General features: G+C 35.5%; 1 protein-coding gene across 1 annotated transcript; it reads right to left on the bottom strand.

Moving 5' to 3' along the window:
* Window positions 1-1,007: 1,007 nt before the first annotated feature.
* LOC117790720 (cryptochrome-1) lies at window positions 1,008-4,416 on the bottom strand. The gene is made up of 4 exons (XM_034630261.1): window positions 4,059-4,416; window positions 2,589-2,932; window positions 1,608-2,527; window positions 1,008-1,318 (listed from the first exon to the last, which is right to left on the bottom strand). Exons 1-4 carry the CDS (start codon window positions 4,198-4,200, stop codon window positions 1,105-1,107), a joined length of 1,620 nt encoding a protein of 539 aa, XP_034486152.1. The 5' UTR covers window positions 4,201-4,416; the 3' UTR covers window positions 1,008-1,104.
* Window positions 4,417-14,936: the final 10,520 nt, after the last annotated feature.

Below are 14,936 nucleotides of genomic sequence, written 5' to 3'. Positions count from 1 at the left end.
AATATGTTAAAAACGCGTTATGAGATGATATTCAAATAGTTGTATAAAAAGTATATTGTTAATTGCTGTGAGTTCCCGTTCAATTTCGTTTGTTGGTTAAATTACTTATTCAGAAATTGTACCGTATTACCGTATACTGGTATATAGTAAATTCACAAAAATATATATTACACTATGCAACATAGTTTTCCCAAATGCGCTCTAAATGTTGATCCGAATTTATTTGTATTTCAAGATTTGCATGTTCTGTGGTTTCTTTGCAAAGATATCTAAAGATATTCCTCTTCTATATGTCTACAAAATACTTAATACATTTTGAATCTTCCTTGAGATTCTTTGTGGAGAATCGATTAACTTCGGCCTTGTCGTGGTTACAAGTTTTGTTATATTTATTAATTTGTAACAACTGTCGAGGGACTCAAGTTTCAACAATAAATCCTTATAGGTCCCATTAACAAACTCATAAGCTATTACCATAATATTGGCCTTGGTATAACGAAATTTACTGCACACATTCTACAAACAAAATGCAACAATATTAGATTCGAAATAAAATTTTAGGATTTAAAATAAAATATACACCAGTAAAAACAAACTAGAGAAATATAAAAAAATGGAAAAAGAAATTTTCAAACTAAGAATAATAAATCTAATTAATTATATCAATACTTCAATTCAAAACTTTCAACTTAATTCGCGTTAAATTTTTCTCAAATAACAAAAATAATAACAAATTCGTTTTATTTAACGTCGTTAATTTGGAAATGTAAGAAAAATGATAATAATAATTATATATAAATCACTTTAAAATAAGCTGAAAAAAAAATTAAACATTTATGGGTTATATAAGCTGTTAAAAACATTGAAAAAATACAAACTGTATTGTAGCAAATATTTTAATTTAAAAAAAAAATTACAATTTTAAAAAAAATAAAGCATTATTAATGATAATTGCATTATGGTTAATTTTATTATATTGATACTGGAAATATTAAAATACAGTTAAATTTGGTATGCAATTATCATTATGGTTATTTTTATTATATTGATACTGGGAACATTAAAATACAGTTAAGTGTTGGATGAGATTAAAATGATTCTGGATTAGTCGGCCAGCCAAAAGAATTGACGCACCTCCTTCTCATTGGAGGGCTGGCAATGCGGCGGTGGTGTTATCAGGGAGTCCCTCAGGTTCTTCATGGCCAGCATATTCCGTTTAGTTGCCAGCGAGAGATCAAGTATACGCTTCGGATAATGTACGCCGATGAGACACTCGTAGTTCTCTTGTTGCTCGGCTGACATGCGCCAGGGTTCATGGCTGAAAGAGGTATAAGCATAGTTAAGTAATTTCCATTGTATAGGTAGTGCTACTGGGCTTAAGAATGCGGTAACTGCCTTACAAATGAGACGATGGCATTAACATATATTCTGCCGCTTGAAATATCAACCGCATGAAATAATTTCGGATACATTTTATTACTTAAAAGCTGTTCTTTGATGCAGCTGCATTGGATGAAATCTTATTTATATATGGTATACAAGGCCAAAACAAATTAAGCTAACATCTTGTCCTAAACCTAAGTAAAGTGACTCTAATTTCAACTTACATAAACTCCTTTGGCACATTCTTTAGCTCCGGCACATATTGTTTTATATAGAGGCCATTGGGATCGAGACGTTTGGCAAGAGCCACCGGACAGGTGACCAGCGAGGAGTCCAGCAAACGTTCAAACGCCGAACTGGAGACCCACATCCAGTTGCCGGCACAGACAGACCAATCTGCGTCCAGCAGATACTTGAGAAAGTGTTGCACCCCGACTTCCCAGTTCTGCCAGAGTCCGCCACGTGTTAGGAATGTGGCCACCGTGTTGCGCAGTGTGTGATGGAGCCAACCCTCGGCAAGTAGCTGTCTCATGGCGCCATCGATAAGTGGGAATCCTGTTTGGCCCAGACGCCAGCGTTCAAGCTGGTCCTCATTGGGTTTGGCCCACGGTATGTTCAGACAAATCTCGTTGCCCTCCATGCAACCGTACTGGGGATTATTAACCGACATCGTATAGAAATACTCACGCCAAATTAACTGACCCGTGATGTGTGCTCCGCCGGACATTTGGACACCTCGAACGCAGGCGCGCAGCTGCACATTCTTAAAGAGATCATGAACGCTCCAATAGAATCGGCGTACCGATAAACAGCCGAAGCGCAGATGGGCACTCATCGATTTGGGTGTGTCCAAAATATTGGGCCTAGCCTGATTGGGCAGATAGTAGCCCCGTTCGAAGGCATGCTGTTCCACCTTAAGGCGCTCGCCCAGCAGTGTCAGCGCCTGGGTCTCTCCTCCAACCCACTTGGTCTTGGCCAGGTACCCCATGTTATCGCTGTAGATGTTAAAATGCTCCGGCGACGGCGTCTGCTCGAAACAGCCAAGATCTCGCCGCAACTCTGGCGACAACTGAACGAAGCTGACGCCCCCAAAGTGCGGATCATGTACAGGCCGCGGAGGCAGCCCAACAATTTGCACTGTGTGCTGACGCAGAATATAGCTGATGAATATCATCAAAGTCTACATGCCAGCAGCAGCAACTTACCAGGAACATTTGATAGGTCAGCGGTGCAATTCCGCCATTCGTTTCGATTACGGTGCGTGGATTCCATAGCGTGTGGGAAACCTTCTCCACATATTCAAAGCCCAACTCCTTGCAAAGTTTCTTCATAGACTCGTCCCGCTCATTCCAAATGGGCTCACAATCCTGCTCCACGCAGATTTTGTGAAGACGCACCTGCTCGCTTAGACGCCGAAAGATTTGGACCGGCTGACCCTGGCAAATGAGCAGACGACCACGTCCATCCGTCTCCGACTGCAACTGCTTATCAATGTCCTCCAACGAGTCCAGAAGGAAGCGCATTCGATTAAATCCAACGCTTTTGGTGCCTTAGAAATAAATTAAAATAGATTTTAATTTGAAACAATTCTCAAGTCAACAGTGCGTATGGGTAATTTCAAGTGCAAAAAATTTATTAATTTTTGTATCAGAAGAAGAAAGTAACTCTAATATAGCTAAAAAATAAAATATGATGGTTTTAAATTTTTTGTTTTATTATTCATCTATTCCTTTCCGTTCATGCTTTATTTTTAGTATAGTGATTCATGTTCGATCATGGCATAATCAAAACAAATTAGTTTATTCTTTATATCCTTTTAGATATTGCGTAAATATGTTTATTTAATATAATTTCTAAAATTCCTTATTTTTAGAGGAGGCTTGCGTGTTTTTGAAGTATTGACAGTCTTAAAGCATATGAGCGATATGTATTCTTTTAAAACCGCGTCTTAATATAGAATGATGTCTAAAGATACATCTCAATTAATCATTTAAGTAATTTTTTAATTTGCTGCTTGGAAAAATATCTTAATTTCCAGTTAAATGACTATGGTTTTCGAATTTAGAACATTATTATTATCGAAATCAAAGTCTAGATGCTTTGTAATGAATAAAGCTCGCTAAAATCGTATTGCAATTTGTATTAAAAGCCTCGACTGGGCATCCAAATTTATATAGTAATTTTTGTTTCCATTTAATTGCATGTTTTTGCCGGCATTTCGCAATACCTATATATTAATATATCTATGTATATACAAGTGAATATACAATTACATGTATCTTATCAAACAAAGACTCTCTGAGAAGCAAACTGCATTCGATTTTGTAGCTTACGCCAGTATTCTCTTTCCCTCTCGCGTTCTCTCACAAATTGAATTAGAACGCATTGTCGGAGAGCAAGAACGAGTACGAGTACGAGTACGATCACGGGTACTCGCAGTACTTGCAGTACCCGCTACCGATATGCCGCTGGCTTTCCCTCAAGCGGTGCGAACTGAGTTAGCAAGTTAGCTTGCACGAGCAGAGAAAAGCGATATGTCGAACTAAATATTTTGTAACAAAAAATCGCTGAATTGCACTATTAGCTCATAGTTGGACACTGATGAACATAATCGTAGAGACTGTAAGGTTCAGTGAGCCAAATAGTTATAGTTTTAGATAGTTTGATAGTCTTACCTGCACTTTCGCCATCGAATATGAATATGGGTATTAATGCAACGCCATGATCTCTGTCGGACAAGGCTGACAGCAAGGCAGGATTATCATGAAGTCGCAATCCATGGCGAAACCAAATCACATTTGCGGTACGCAATGCCATACTGCTGTTAATTCCAAAAGATCGTTTGCTCGTTTGCTAATTAAATAAAATAAAATTGATCACTTTTATTTGTACTATGTTTTTTTGTTAAATTCCAAACACACGATGTGCTCGCGTCAACGTTCAATTATTGACTGCGTCTGCGACTGCAGCTCACTTGCAACTTGGACTCGCTTCGGGGGCTTTTGGGCCTTTGACGTGTTCTCATCGCGCCGTCGAGTGCGTCAATACATAAGCTGAGCGTGTGTGTCCGTCTCTCTTTGAATGGCAGTGTGTTTGTGAGTGTGTATGTGTGTGTGCAAATGTGAGTGTGAGTGCCAATGGCAGCGGGAAGCACTTAACACACGGCTCGTTGCACTTTGAGCAGTGCACTACGCTCAGCTAAACAGAGCTACCCTCCGCCCCCGCTGTTAGTCTGGCTATGACAAGCCCAGATCTGCGAATCTCGCAGCAGCAACTGTTGCTGCTCAATACGTCACAAATATTAACCTAAGCCTAGGATACGAGTATATCAACTGTGTCATTCAGTTAAACATTTACTGTAACTAAAATATATTCATTTGCAACAAAAAATAAGATTTATTATGAAATCTATAGTTTTTATGTTAATTTAACTACAGAATTTTAACTTGAACGTTTTTTTAAAATCAATGCATACTTATAGGCGCGTGCGTTGCTTTAAAACTTAAAATAGCCACAAATATCGTTATATTAATCCGATGTGGATGTACGTCACTTTATAGCATCTGAGCCACATTTACCATATATTAAAGAGGAACAAGAAAATGTTTACTCTCACTGCTCTATTCTTCATTCGATTTGATCGTATTAGTATTTTGCCGTACCAAAATTAACAATTACTTTTGTAACAGCAAAAAAATTCCAATTTTATAAACTATTTTTTGTATTAGTAGTTTAGACTTGAATAAGGTATCCACTATTCGTTCATTGTAAAGCAGTTTTGTTAGTAGTTCTGGAATTGTAGATGCGATGCATACACCTAAGTGAATGTATTTGGATGTGGGAACGTGTTTGGGCATCAAAAAACTGCAGCTTTGCATGTTGCTAGGACAACAGAATGTGTCGCAATGGTATCGTTGGGGGCCAACGTGGACAACCATAAGCCGTTAGCCGTTAGCCGTAAGCGACAGAGTCCAGAGACGCACGTGGCGCACGTGTCCACCTCCACACATCAACAAGAAGAACAACAAGAACAACAAAGCCATAGCAAGACAAGAGTAACGTAAAGAAAATTACAAAATTTTAAATTGATGAAGACCAAGGGGAAAAATGTAAGGGATGTTGATAAGAAATGAAGGAAAAGGACAATGAAGTAAGCAGACCGTAGCTAGAGAAATTTCTAGACGACTTGTTGGCTTCAATGGGGCTAATTCCAAGTACAGATTGACGCAATGATGGTAGCAAAACGAATTCTGCAAATTCTTAAAGAAAAATGTATAATTCTAAAGCTCTACAAGCTTAAAACGGATAGTTAAACTGGCAATGGACCATAGAATAAATGTATATAATTCTTAATTGAATGTCACTGTTGGTTTAGATTGAATGATTTGCTTGGTTTAAGTATTGCCAGATGTTGGAAATTCTTGGGATTCGTAGGGATTTTAAAGCAGATCTTAAGTAGTTTTGTGTTAGTGTTCAGCATAATGAGAATTTGTTTTAGGATACTGCAGTTTAGTTATAATTCAATTTTATACTTTGTAATTTTCAGTTACAATGACTTTGAATATACGAAAAATATCAGTTCATTTGTAAGCACTTTTTTCGGTTTGTCAACCACTGTGGTACCTTAACATTGACAGCTCAGGTGTGCCGTGTCCACTGGTGTCCTCACTGTTCCTTGGCTCTGCTAACGTTGCACCCAGGCAAAGTTGCTTGTTTCATTCTTTCGCTCAACACGTCACCAAGGACTTGACGAGCTTGGTTACTTTGTACAATCAACACACACACACACACACTAAGCAGGTGTATGTGTGTATGCTGTGTTTGTGTGGATGCCTGGTTACTTTACATTGCTCCCACCGAATCTACGTTCGTGACACTGAGGCGAATTGTGAATTGCAGCTTGTTAAAGCAGATTGTATAAGCACATTTTTTATATAAATTTTCCCTTCCCTTACCTGCCTTTTCTTTGTGAATTGTTTATGCCCAGTTGTGTGCGCAGCCTTCTATTAGATAACACTCCGACTACAGCATGAAATATAAAAACGGGATTATATATACATATGTTTAATCGTCTATACTCAACTGCTAGCAATTTGCGAAACAATCTCTTACAGATTTGCCCGTGCATGAGCAACTGAGTAGACAATCAATCAAAATTGTTGAACAGAAGCCCATTGAAATAGATTTGTATAGAAGGTGGGGAAATCCTATTGCCTTAAGGCCTGAACTTGTAATAGATTACATATATATATACATAGCATAGGTATATTGTTCGCTATGCCCATTTAAATTTCCATTGATGTCATTTGGTGATTGCATAATTATGGCTTAATATTTTCATTGCAGTAAGTTTGATTAGGCAAACATTTCGAAATATAAATAAATTATTATTTTAATTAATTTATTTAATTATTAATAACAATGTAGGTAAACGTTTTAACATTGTAGTGTACTAGCCTATAGTCGTTTCGATACATTTAATGAATTCATTATTAAGTTAAATTAGATAAATATCTGTTTTCATATCATTTGTTAAATAAATCAAGCAATTTGAGTTTCGTCAACTTCTCAATTTCTCTTTAAATTTTATCAAATAGATATTTTATCAAATTTGATATTAATTTCTGTATATTTAAAGTCAAAATATCTCTGATATAGTTCATTTTAGTACAACTTTTTTATTCAAAACTAATGAAATAATCTTTTACTTCAAACTAATTCCAAATATTTTTTATTATTTTAGAAATTTATTAAAATATGTAAAACATTTTAAGAATTGCTATGAATTTTTTCAACTGACAATTACATATTCCATTCTGTAAGAGACACAAGCGGGCTTGTAAAATAATTAATAACAAAAGACTTGTTCCATTAATTCAAACTTATCATATATTTATATACTACATATTTCTTTTATACTATTATTTGTTTGCTTAATAGTTACTTTGCTATACAACATAAGGCGATTATTCCCGAGGCATAAACTCAACACAAGTTTCAACAAAAAGATGGAATATGCATCAGAGCAATCAAACGAAGCCAGTTAGCTGTGGAAAGTGGCAAGTGGCAAGTACGAGTAGTTAGTAGAAAAGGTAAATCTTTTGACTTAATTGATACGAGCTCGTAAACCTACAACAAAGTTTACCCAGACCACAATGAAATTTCTATTTATTCAGGCAATTCACAGCACACACACACACACACAAGCACATCATACACACGTACATACATACCATACATGGTTGTTATGTTTTTAAAATGTATCCTGTGTTTTTGTTGCGTCTTTGTTGACACTGTTGTCTTTACTAATACAAGTTAAACAAGTAAGAACTCCACACTCGAGGTGTTCGACTGTTAAATGCCCAGTATTCGTAAAAATATTAAAATAACTATAGATGTAGAATACAAGTTTCGTCATAGCTTTAAAAACTTTAAATTTGGGACACATGAGGCTTGGTAAATTTCTAAAACAAACTGGATCTATTTAGGACACTTACATGCCAAACATACCAAGTTTAATGTCTTAACGTATTAAAAATTTTGTCACATATCAAATAGTCTCTGTCCCCTTTGGGTTCTGAGCTGAAAATCAAAGTATATACATATATCAATCATACGCACCGTTGAACTTTTGTTGAACACTTGAAACAATATTTAACTGCGCTGCTGTTTTAAACGTATAAATAATCATGAAGAAGGTATAACCACAATATTATACAGCTGAAATGAATACTCTGACTCGATGACAATATACGGTTGAATCAATTTGGGCAATTTTCCCATTGGCATTCACATTTTATAGCCCTTAAGTGTGTACGGCCATGTAATTTCAGCTCAAGTGCACACTTCATTCGGATTTTTACATTTAACAGCTTCATTTAATTATAAATTGTAATTAGTAATATGTTAAATATTTGAGATACTCTTAACTAAAGAGTCTTTAGACAGTTTGACTATTGTAAAGCGTTTAAATACTCAATAGCTTCATTTTTTTTACAGATGTCAAAAAGTTGCACTTGTATGATTAACTAATTTAAAAATAATATTAAATTACGAAAGCATTAAGTTGGATTAAATTTTATCTGGTATAGTCTATAAACTTTATATAAATAGAATAAATGTAATTGCTGCGACGATTATAAAGAATGTTTACATTATAAAAGTGTATGCGGCTAAATAAATTATAATTATAATACAATACATTGAATTATACCAAAAAAAACTTATTTACGTGTCCGAAATATTAAGCAGGGAATACGAATGAGCAGAGAATGATTTTAAAGTTGCCATAAGGAGTCGAAATCTGAGACATATAACCTTAGATAGATTAATAAATAAATAATAGAAATCACCAACCCATTTAAAGGGCTAAATAAATACTCTTTGCTTTAAATTCATTAAATATTTCCCCGTTTTCCCAGAGTCTATCACTTACTGCTAGCGCATTTTTAGGAAACTCAGCTTTTATGTTTATTATCGAACTGCTCTTCACTTATTGTTGCAATCCCTAGTTATTCTTCGTTAAAGACCATTGTTTATTTAAAGGGAATTGCTCTGGCCATAAACACACTGACGCACAACCAAAGACATGCATGACGATGTGTTGGTGAGTGTGTAAGTATGTTGGCATGTGTGTTTGTTCATGTTGGCTTATAGCTGTCAGCAGCAGACGCCACAGGAGCATACCTGCAGGCGCATGGACAGCAACATACGCATACAGATATCGTCCATAGTCCCATTTTCTTCTGCTCTGGTCGGCACAGTGGGACATCAACCGCAAGTGAAGCCAATCGAGTTAATTCGTAGTTCGTTTTCAAACTGTAAATATTGTTTCATGTCTGATTGATCGCACAGTGCACAACGCAACCCTCTCAACACTCTTTCTTTACCCACCTCATGCGTGCCGGCAAATTAATTCGCATAAATATTTATGTAAAGCAGCTGCAGAGCAGGTCCTTTGAAGTTAACTGGGCCAAGCCTGAACCACACATGTAAACCTGACTCTGGGCCTGGACTTGGGCCTCAACCTTAGCTTTAACCTGACCTGGCAACAATCTGTGCGTCGTCCACTGTCCGTGCGAGCGAAATTCAATGAGGCCTTAAAGTGGGTCGGCAAAGATAATAAGGTAGTCAGGTTGCTGTGGTAAGAAGGTGCTGTAACTGTGAACGTGGAATATTATTGAACTGGATGGAGTACGAGCTGTAAGCCAATTAGACTGTGATTTAATTGCAGCAGTTGAAAGTCAACGAGTCATATTCCAACCGAGAGTTGGTTAAATGCAGAAGGATTCTGTGAAACCAACTGCAGATGAAACTCTACGGAAAATAATGAAACTCTATGTCAAACTCTAGCTTTTTATTTCAACGTTAACTTTAAGACTTCGTTCAAGCTTCTTTTAAACCACAACTTAAACGTTTACGAATGACAAGCACAAAGCAAAATAGAAAAGTAAACTGAAAGTAAATGTGTGCCAGAGTACTACAAAAACAGTCTTAGTTCCCATAGGTGTGAGTCGAATAGAAGGCAACAAATATTTGTTCTCAGCCAGCTTGGTTTGTGTTTGATAAACTCATGGGTGTGCGCTTTTGTGTGTATTAATGCGTGTTTGTGTTGTTGTTGTAGTCCGCATTAGAAGCGATATTTCTTCAGTAATTTGGACTTATTTAAGACATGCCTCTGTGGTATTACAGTTAAACATTTCACAGCAAATTCTTTGAAATTTTGGTAAAAGGATTCAAACATGGCATGTGCTAAAACAAGTAAATACTATATGGGACAAAATAAATAAATATCTTAGAAAACACTATATTTCAGCCATTTTTTTACACATTCAATTGTAAGAATTTGGATTATAATCTGATCATAGTTACTTACAAAAACAACTTCATATTTCTGAGAAAAAAAATTATGTATATCTTAAATTCTTAGAAGCTGGGATAAAAGTTGCAGCACAAAACACACAACTGCTTTGTTATACTCGTAAAGTTCACAACATAATGGCATAAAAAGGGACTGAAATGATGAAAGCCTTGCGAAAGTCAAGGCTTTACCTTTTTTTTTATGGTTATGACAATAAGAGCTGGCATTCCCTTTCGGAGGGTATTGTAGTTTAGTTGAGAAGAGAATGACAATCTCTGTAAAGCTACCTATGGGAAATACTTCCTTACAAGTTTAAGTTAATGTATACAAATATTAACTAAAATTAATTTTAAAGATTGTTTACAAATTAATAAGAAAAAGGAGAAAAACTAAAACGGGCGTTTCACCATTTATTGTCCTTTGTTTGTTTTAAATGTAAGCTTTAAATTCAATATTTTTCACCAAACAAAACCAAATCTAATAACAATTTCAGAGTATTTCGTGTTTGCATATAAAGTCATTTTTTCTTTTCTATTTGCCTAAAGAATTAAGACACATTGTGTAAAACATTTTACGACCCGTCAAGTAATTTGGACAAACATTTGGCTTTCATTTGAGATTTTTTCTAAAAATTAAGGACGTGTGTTTGCTTTATTTGCGACTCTTTCGAAAGGATATGAAGTTAAGGACCCCTTTTGTAGTTGCTTGATATATGGACGTCATAAATTGTTGGCGCCTGTTATTATTAGTGAGATCTTTTTTTGGCCAGGTTTTTATTAGCATAAACAGAAAATGCCAGCATCAGTTTGTGCGTATTTTCACAACTGAACTGTAACTCATTCCAGCTGAAATTAACCAGTTAACAACAAAATTAATCATATTTTGTAACGAGATAAAGTTCTGATGGAGATTTATGGGCAAACTGAACGAATCGGGGACACATTTAATGAATGTGACACAAAAGTGTCTGGAAGTCGGAATAAACAAATATTAATCACTTTTAATATATTTGTTGTCAGTAAGAGCTGACAGACAGCACAGGTGCACATAAGTACAGGTATATTTCTCTGATTAAAAATGCTTTCATTCAGTAAACTCCTGAGGCATTGGGCCAAAAGACAACGTTTCTTCACTGGGCATTCATAAAAGTAAATTATGTGAATGAAACTTTATAAGAAGAAGATTCATTTGGATTTTCATTTTGATTTTCAACAAATTCGAGCTTCATTTCCGTTTCTCTCGGTCTGTTTGTTTCATGCCAAGTTCAAATAATTGTTTTGACCTGAACACAAACTCAACTAATTTTCTTTCGCTAACAAATTTAACTTTCAGCTATTCACAAAGTCCCTTCATTCGTAGTTTATGCTGCAATTTTTTTTTACGTCTTTTTCTTTTCAAATGGCAGGTAAAATTTAGGGCACACAATGTCGGAAAAAGGTAGTTTACATGAAGAAAGTGAAATCGATATTTGGAAAATGCTCGAGGAAGTTAAAAGAAGGAAATAAAATATCTTGATAGTCAAAAAATGGCGCTTTTTACTTCATTAAATATTCAGAGAAGTTCCGAGCTTCAATTCGGTTCAAAGTTAAAAAAAAAGTATTTAATATCATCGCCGAGTTTCTCCGTAACCATTTGATAGTTATTTAAAATTATTTAATTAGTACTTTAACAATCTTACTTTTACAATAACTTTTTTAAAACTTAGCTAAAGTTCATTCCAATCATTTTTTAGACTATCGAGTTTACAATAACTCAACATTTATAATTATTAAATAATTATCAATTATAATTGATCTGAATTAGTCATCGAAATTTATTTGACATTGCCGAGCAAAAATTTTTAGAAAATATTTATGTACTAATTTCTATTAAATTTTTATAACCCGACCTTTATCAAAATGCGTTCCATAAACGACCAGCGATTTGATTATTTATCACTTCATAAAAATTCATTGAAAGTTTATATGAGACTGAGTTTTGAAGTCCTTTTGTTTGCAATCTAGCAAAGTGGAATAATTTGTGGGTATTGAGATGTGCTTAAGCAACGTTGACAGCTCCATGCCAGCGTTGCCGGCATTGTGCAGCAATTGGTGGCAAGGCGCCAAAGCAAAGTGCTGCTGCAATCCTCGGCTTCGGGCGACTTAAAGACAACTTAATCTTTATGCTCAGATCAGGATTGAAAAATGGCTTGATGTGGTGTTAAAAAAGATTTGAACGCATTAAATGCTGTCGTTTATCTCGCAGCTCGTTATCAACACACTCACTTTCAAGCAAACACACACACACACACACATACACACGCACACTGTCTGGCTTGTATCCGTTGGCCTACACTCCTTGCCACTTTTTGGGGCAAGCGTGTGTTGCATGTGTATGTAGTACGTACAAAGGGCGCTGTTGCCTGTGGCGCTGTTTGTTTAATACGCTTCAACTTCTTTGCCCATAAGCTAAAACACACACCCCCGAAACACACACACACACACACATGCACGTACTAATACTACCGCTCATATAGAGGCAATGTCGGCATGTCAAAGGCACGTGCAGTACAGTATAAACAATTTTTACACATACACCCCCAAAACACTCACATGCCCATGTGCTTTATGAGTGGAAGCTGGACTAACCGGCGGCATGTCGTTTTACACACACACACATACACACACACGCACTTCTCTTTGCCCAATGCTCCTGCTTCATATATACAATTTTTTTTTCTTTCTCTTTTTTACAAAATCCGTCGCATAGGGCACCACTGAAGCACAGAATAACACAACAAACGTTGTAGGGCAAACGCGTCGTATACACAATTTCAAAAACTATCGATGGTGAATTTACGCGTTGTTGTTGTTTTGCCTTTGTTGTTGTCGCATTAGTTCTTGCATTCGCGCCCAGGCTTATGGCATGCTAATATACCCTGTAAATGGGTAATATACAAGGCATGTGCAGCTATAAAGAAAAGCAAAAGATAATTATACGCCGGTAGAGTTATCAAAAGCAATTATTATTTTTATTATTAATATCAATACTTTATTATTAATATTCTTTACAACCATTTTTCTTACTATTAATTTCAAAAATTTTGCAGGATATAATCTACGCTGCGTATACTTAATTTGATTATATAAATGCATATTTTTTCTTTTCACTCGGCGGTCTAACGTATATTTCACTACATTTTCATTTTAGCGCGTTTTCAATACTTACACACACACACTTGCATGCATTGGACCCACACACACACACACACACACAGTGCCGCATTTCCTGTTTCCGCTTGTAGCATAGTCGCCGTTGCCAACAACAACATTAGCATGAGGTCAGGGGCAGTTCGGGGAAATTTGCATAAATTTTACGTACTTTTCGCACAGAAGGCAAATTGCATTTTCAGCACAACACGTACTCCATTCAACTTTCACACACACACACACACACACACACACACCTAAATACATATTCGTAGTTTTTGCAACTCTACATGGAAAGGTAGGCCGCATGTCCTTGCCTACTGCTCCTGTTATTGCTGCTCCTGCTGCTGGTGTGTTGATTCTTTCGTTGCTGCCTCATACTCCACATGACAGTTCGTAAATGTATGTGTGTGTGCGTGTGTGTGAGCTTGTGTGTGTAAGGTTACATACTTGTATGTGTTGGTTTAAGGCATGCAAATGTTACGAAAATTGCTTTTTACTTTACATGTATGTGAATGAGTTTTCACACACACACACACACACTCACGTAAAGTTTGAGAAGCGCCCCCTGTAGCTCAAGTCGAGAAAGAGGACCTGGAAGGACACACATTCCCACACAAAGTTAGTTAAGTGTTTGCGTTCAAGTTGTTACTACCAAATTACCTTTTATTGTCATTTGGGTGCAGGTTGCCACACAATGGCAACAAACCTGATAAAAGAAAATAAAAAAGGATATATGCATAAATATACAATAAAAATCATAAACTTTGGGGATTTGTGCAAAAAATGAACAGCGAAATGTGCGAATTATTCATTTACAATATTCCAACTACAACAAGTTTTTGTGCGCCAATTTCGCTGTGATTTGTTGTGTAAGTACTTTTTATTGCATTTTAAAAAAATTTTGCTATAAATAAAACCAGAATATGAAATCAATTTTCAACAATCAATAGATTATCAATTAAACAATATCATTTACATTTTTAGGCATACGCAATTTAAAATCTGAATTTGAATATATAATTTTTATGGTCGAATGAAATAAAATTTAAGACTAAATATACATATAAAAGAAGCATTCAAGCTTTTATCAATATAGCTAAACGAACCGAAAAATCGAAGAGAAAAATTAAGAATTAAATTAAAGGCAAAATTTAAAAAAATTCATATAATTTACAATTTTAGTAACTAAATCAATATGTGTTTAATTTCTTATTCATAAATAATTTAAAACTATAGTATTGTAATAGTGATAATTAGGAAATCAATTGTAACAAATGATTACCACAAACATTTCATTCTTACCATAGTACAAAATGATTCTTGACTATCTATCTTGACATTCTATTTGTCCTGGTCGCCTGTTAAATGATGTGTTGTTAGCCAATTTAACCAAAACCTTTTATGGTTATACTTTGTTATATAACTAAGAGAATTTAAAATGATTTATTTTGTATAACTTTAAATTTTCGCATTTAATTGCTCTCGGGCATGTCCTTTCTGTT

Source organism: Drosophila innubila (genome assembly GCF_004354385.1).
Source record: "Drosophila innubila isolate TH190305 chromosome 3R unlocalized genomic scaffold, UK_Dinn_1.0 2_E_3R, whole genome shotgun sequence".
Lineage (NCBI taxonomy): Eukaryota > Metazoa > Arthropoda > Insecta > Diptera > Drosophilidae > Drosophila > Drosophila innubila.
Note: the sequence above shows the minus strand (reverse complement) of the source record. Positions and strands in the feature narration are given on the sequence as shown.

What these genes read in the sequence shown, in the direction of transcription:
- LOC117790720 (XM_034630261.1), bottom strand. Translation starts at nt 4,200, where the DNA reads ATGGCATTGCGTACCGCAAATGTGATTTGGTTTCGCCATGGATTGCGA. An exon ending in ATTCGATGGCGAAAGTGCAG is followed by an intron (nt 2,933 to 4,058) that starts GTAAGACTATCA and finishes TTTATTTCTAAG; the next exon opens with GCACCAAAAGCGTTGGATTT. An exon ending in TGACCTATCAAATGTTCCTG is followed by an intron (nt 2,528 to 2,588) that starts GTAAGTTGCTGC and finishes ATTCTGCGTCAG; the next exon opens with CACACAGTGCAAATTGTTGG.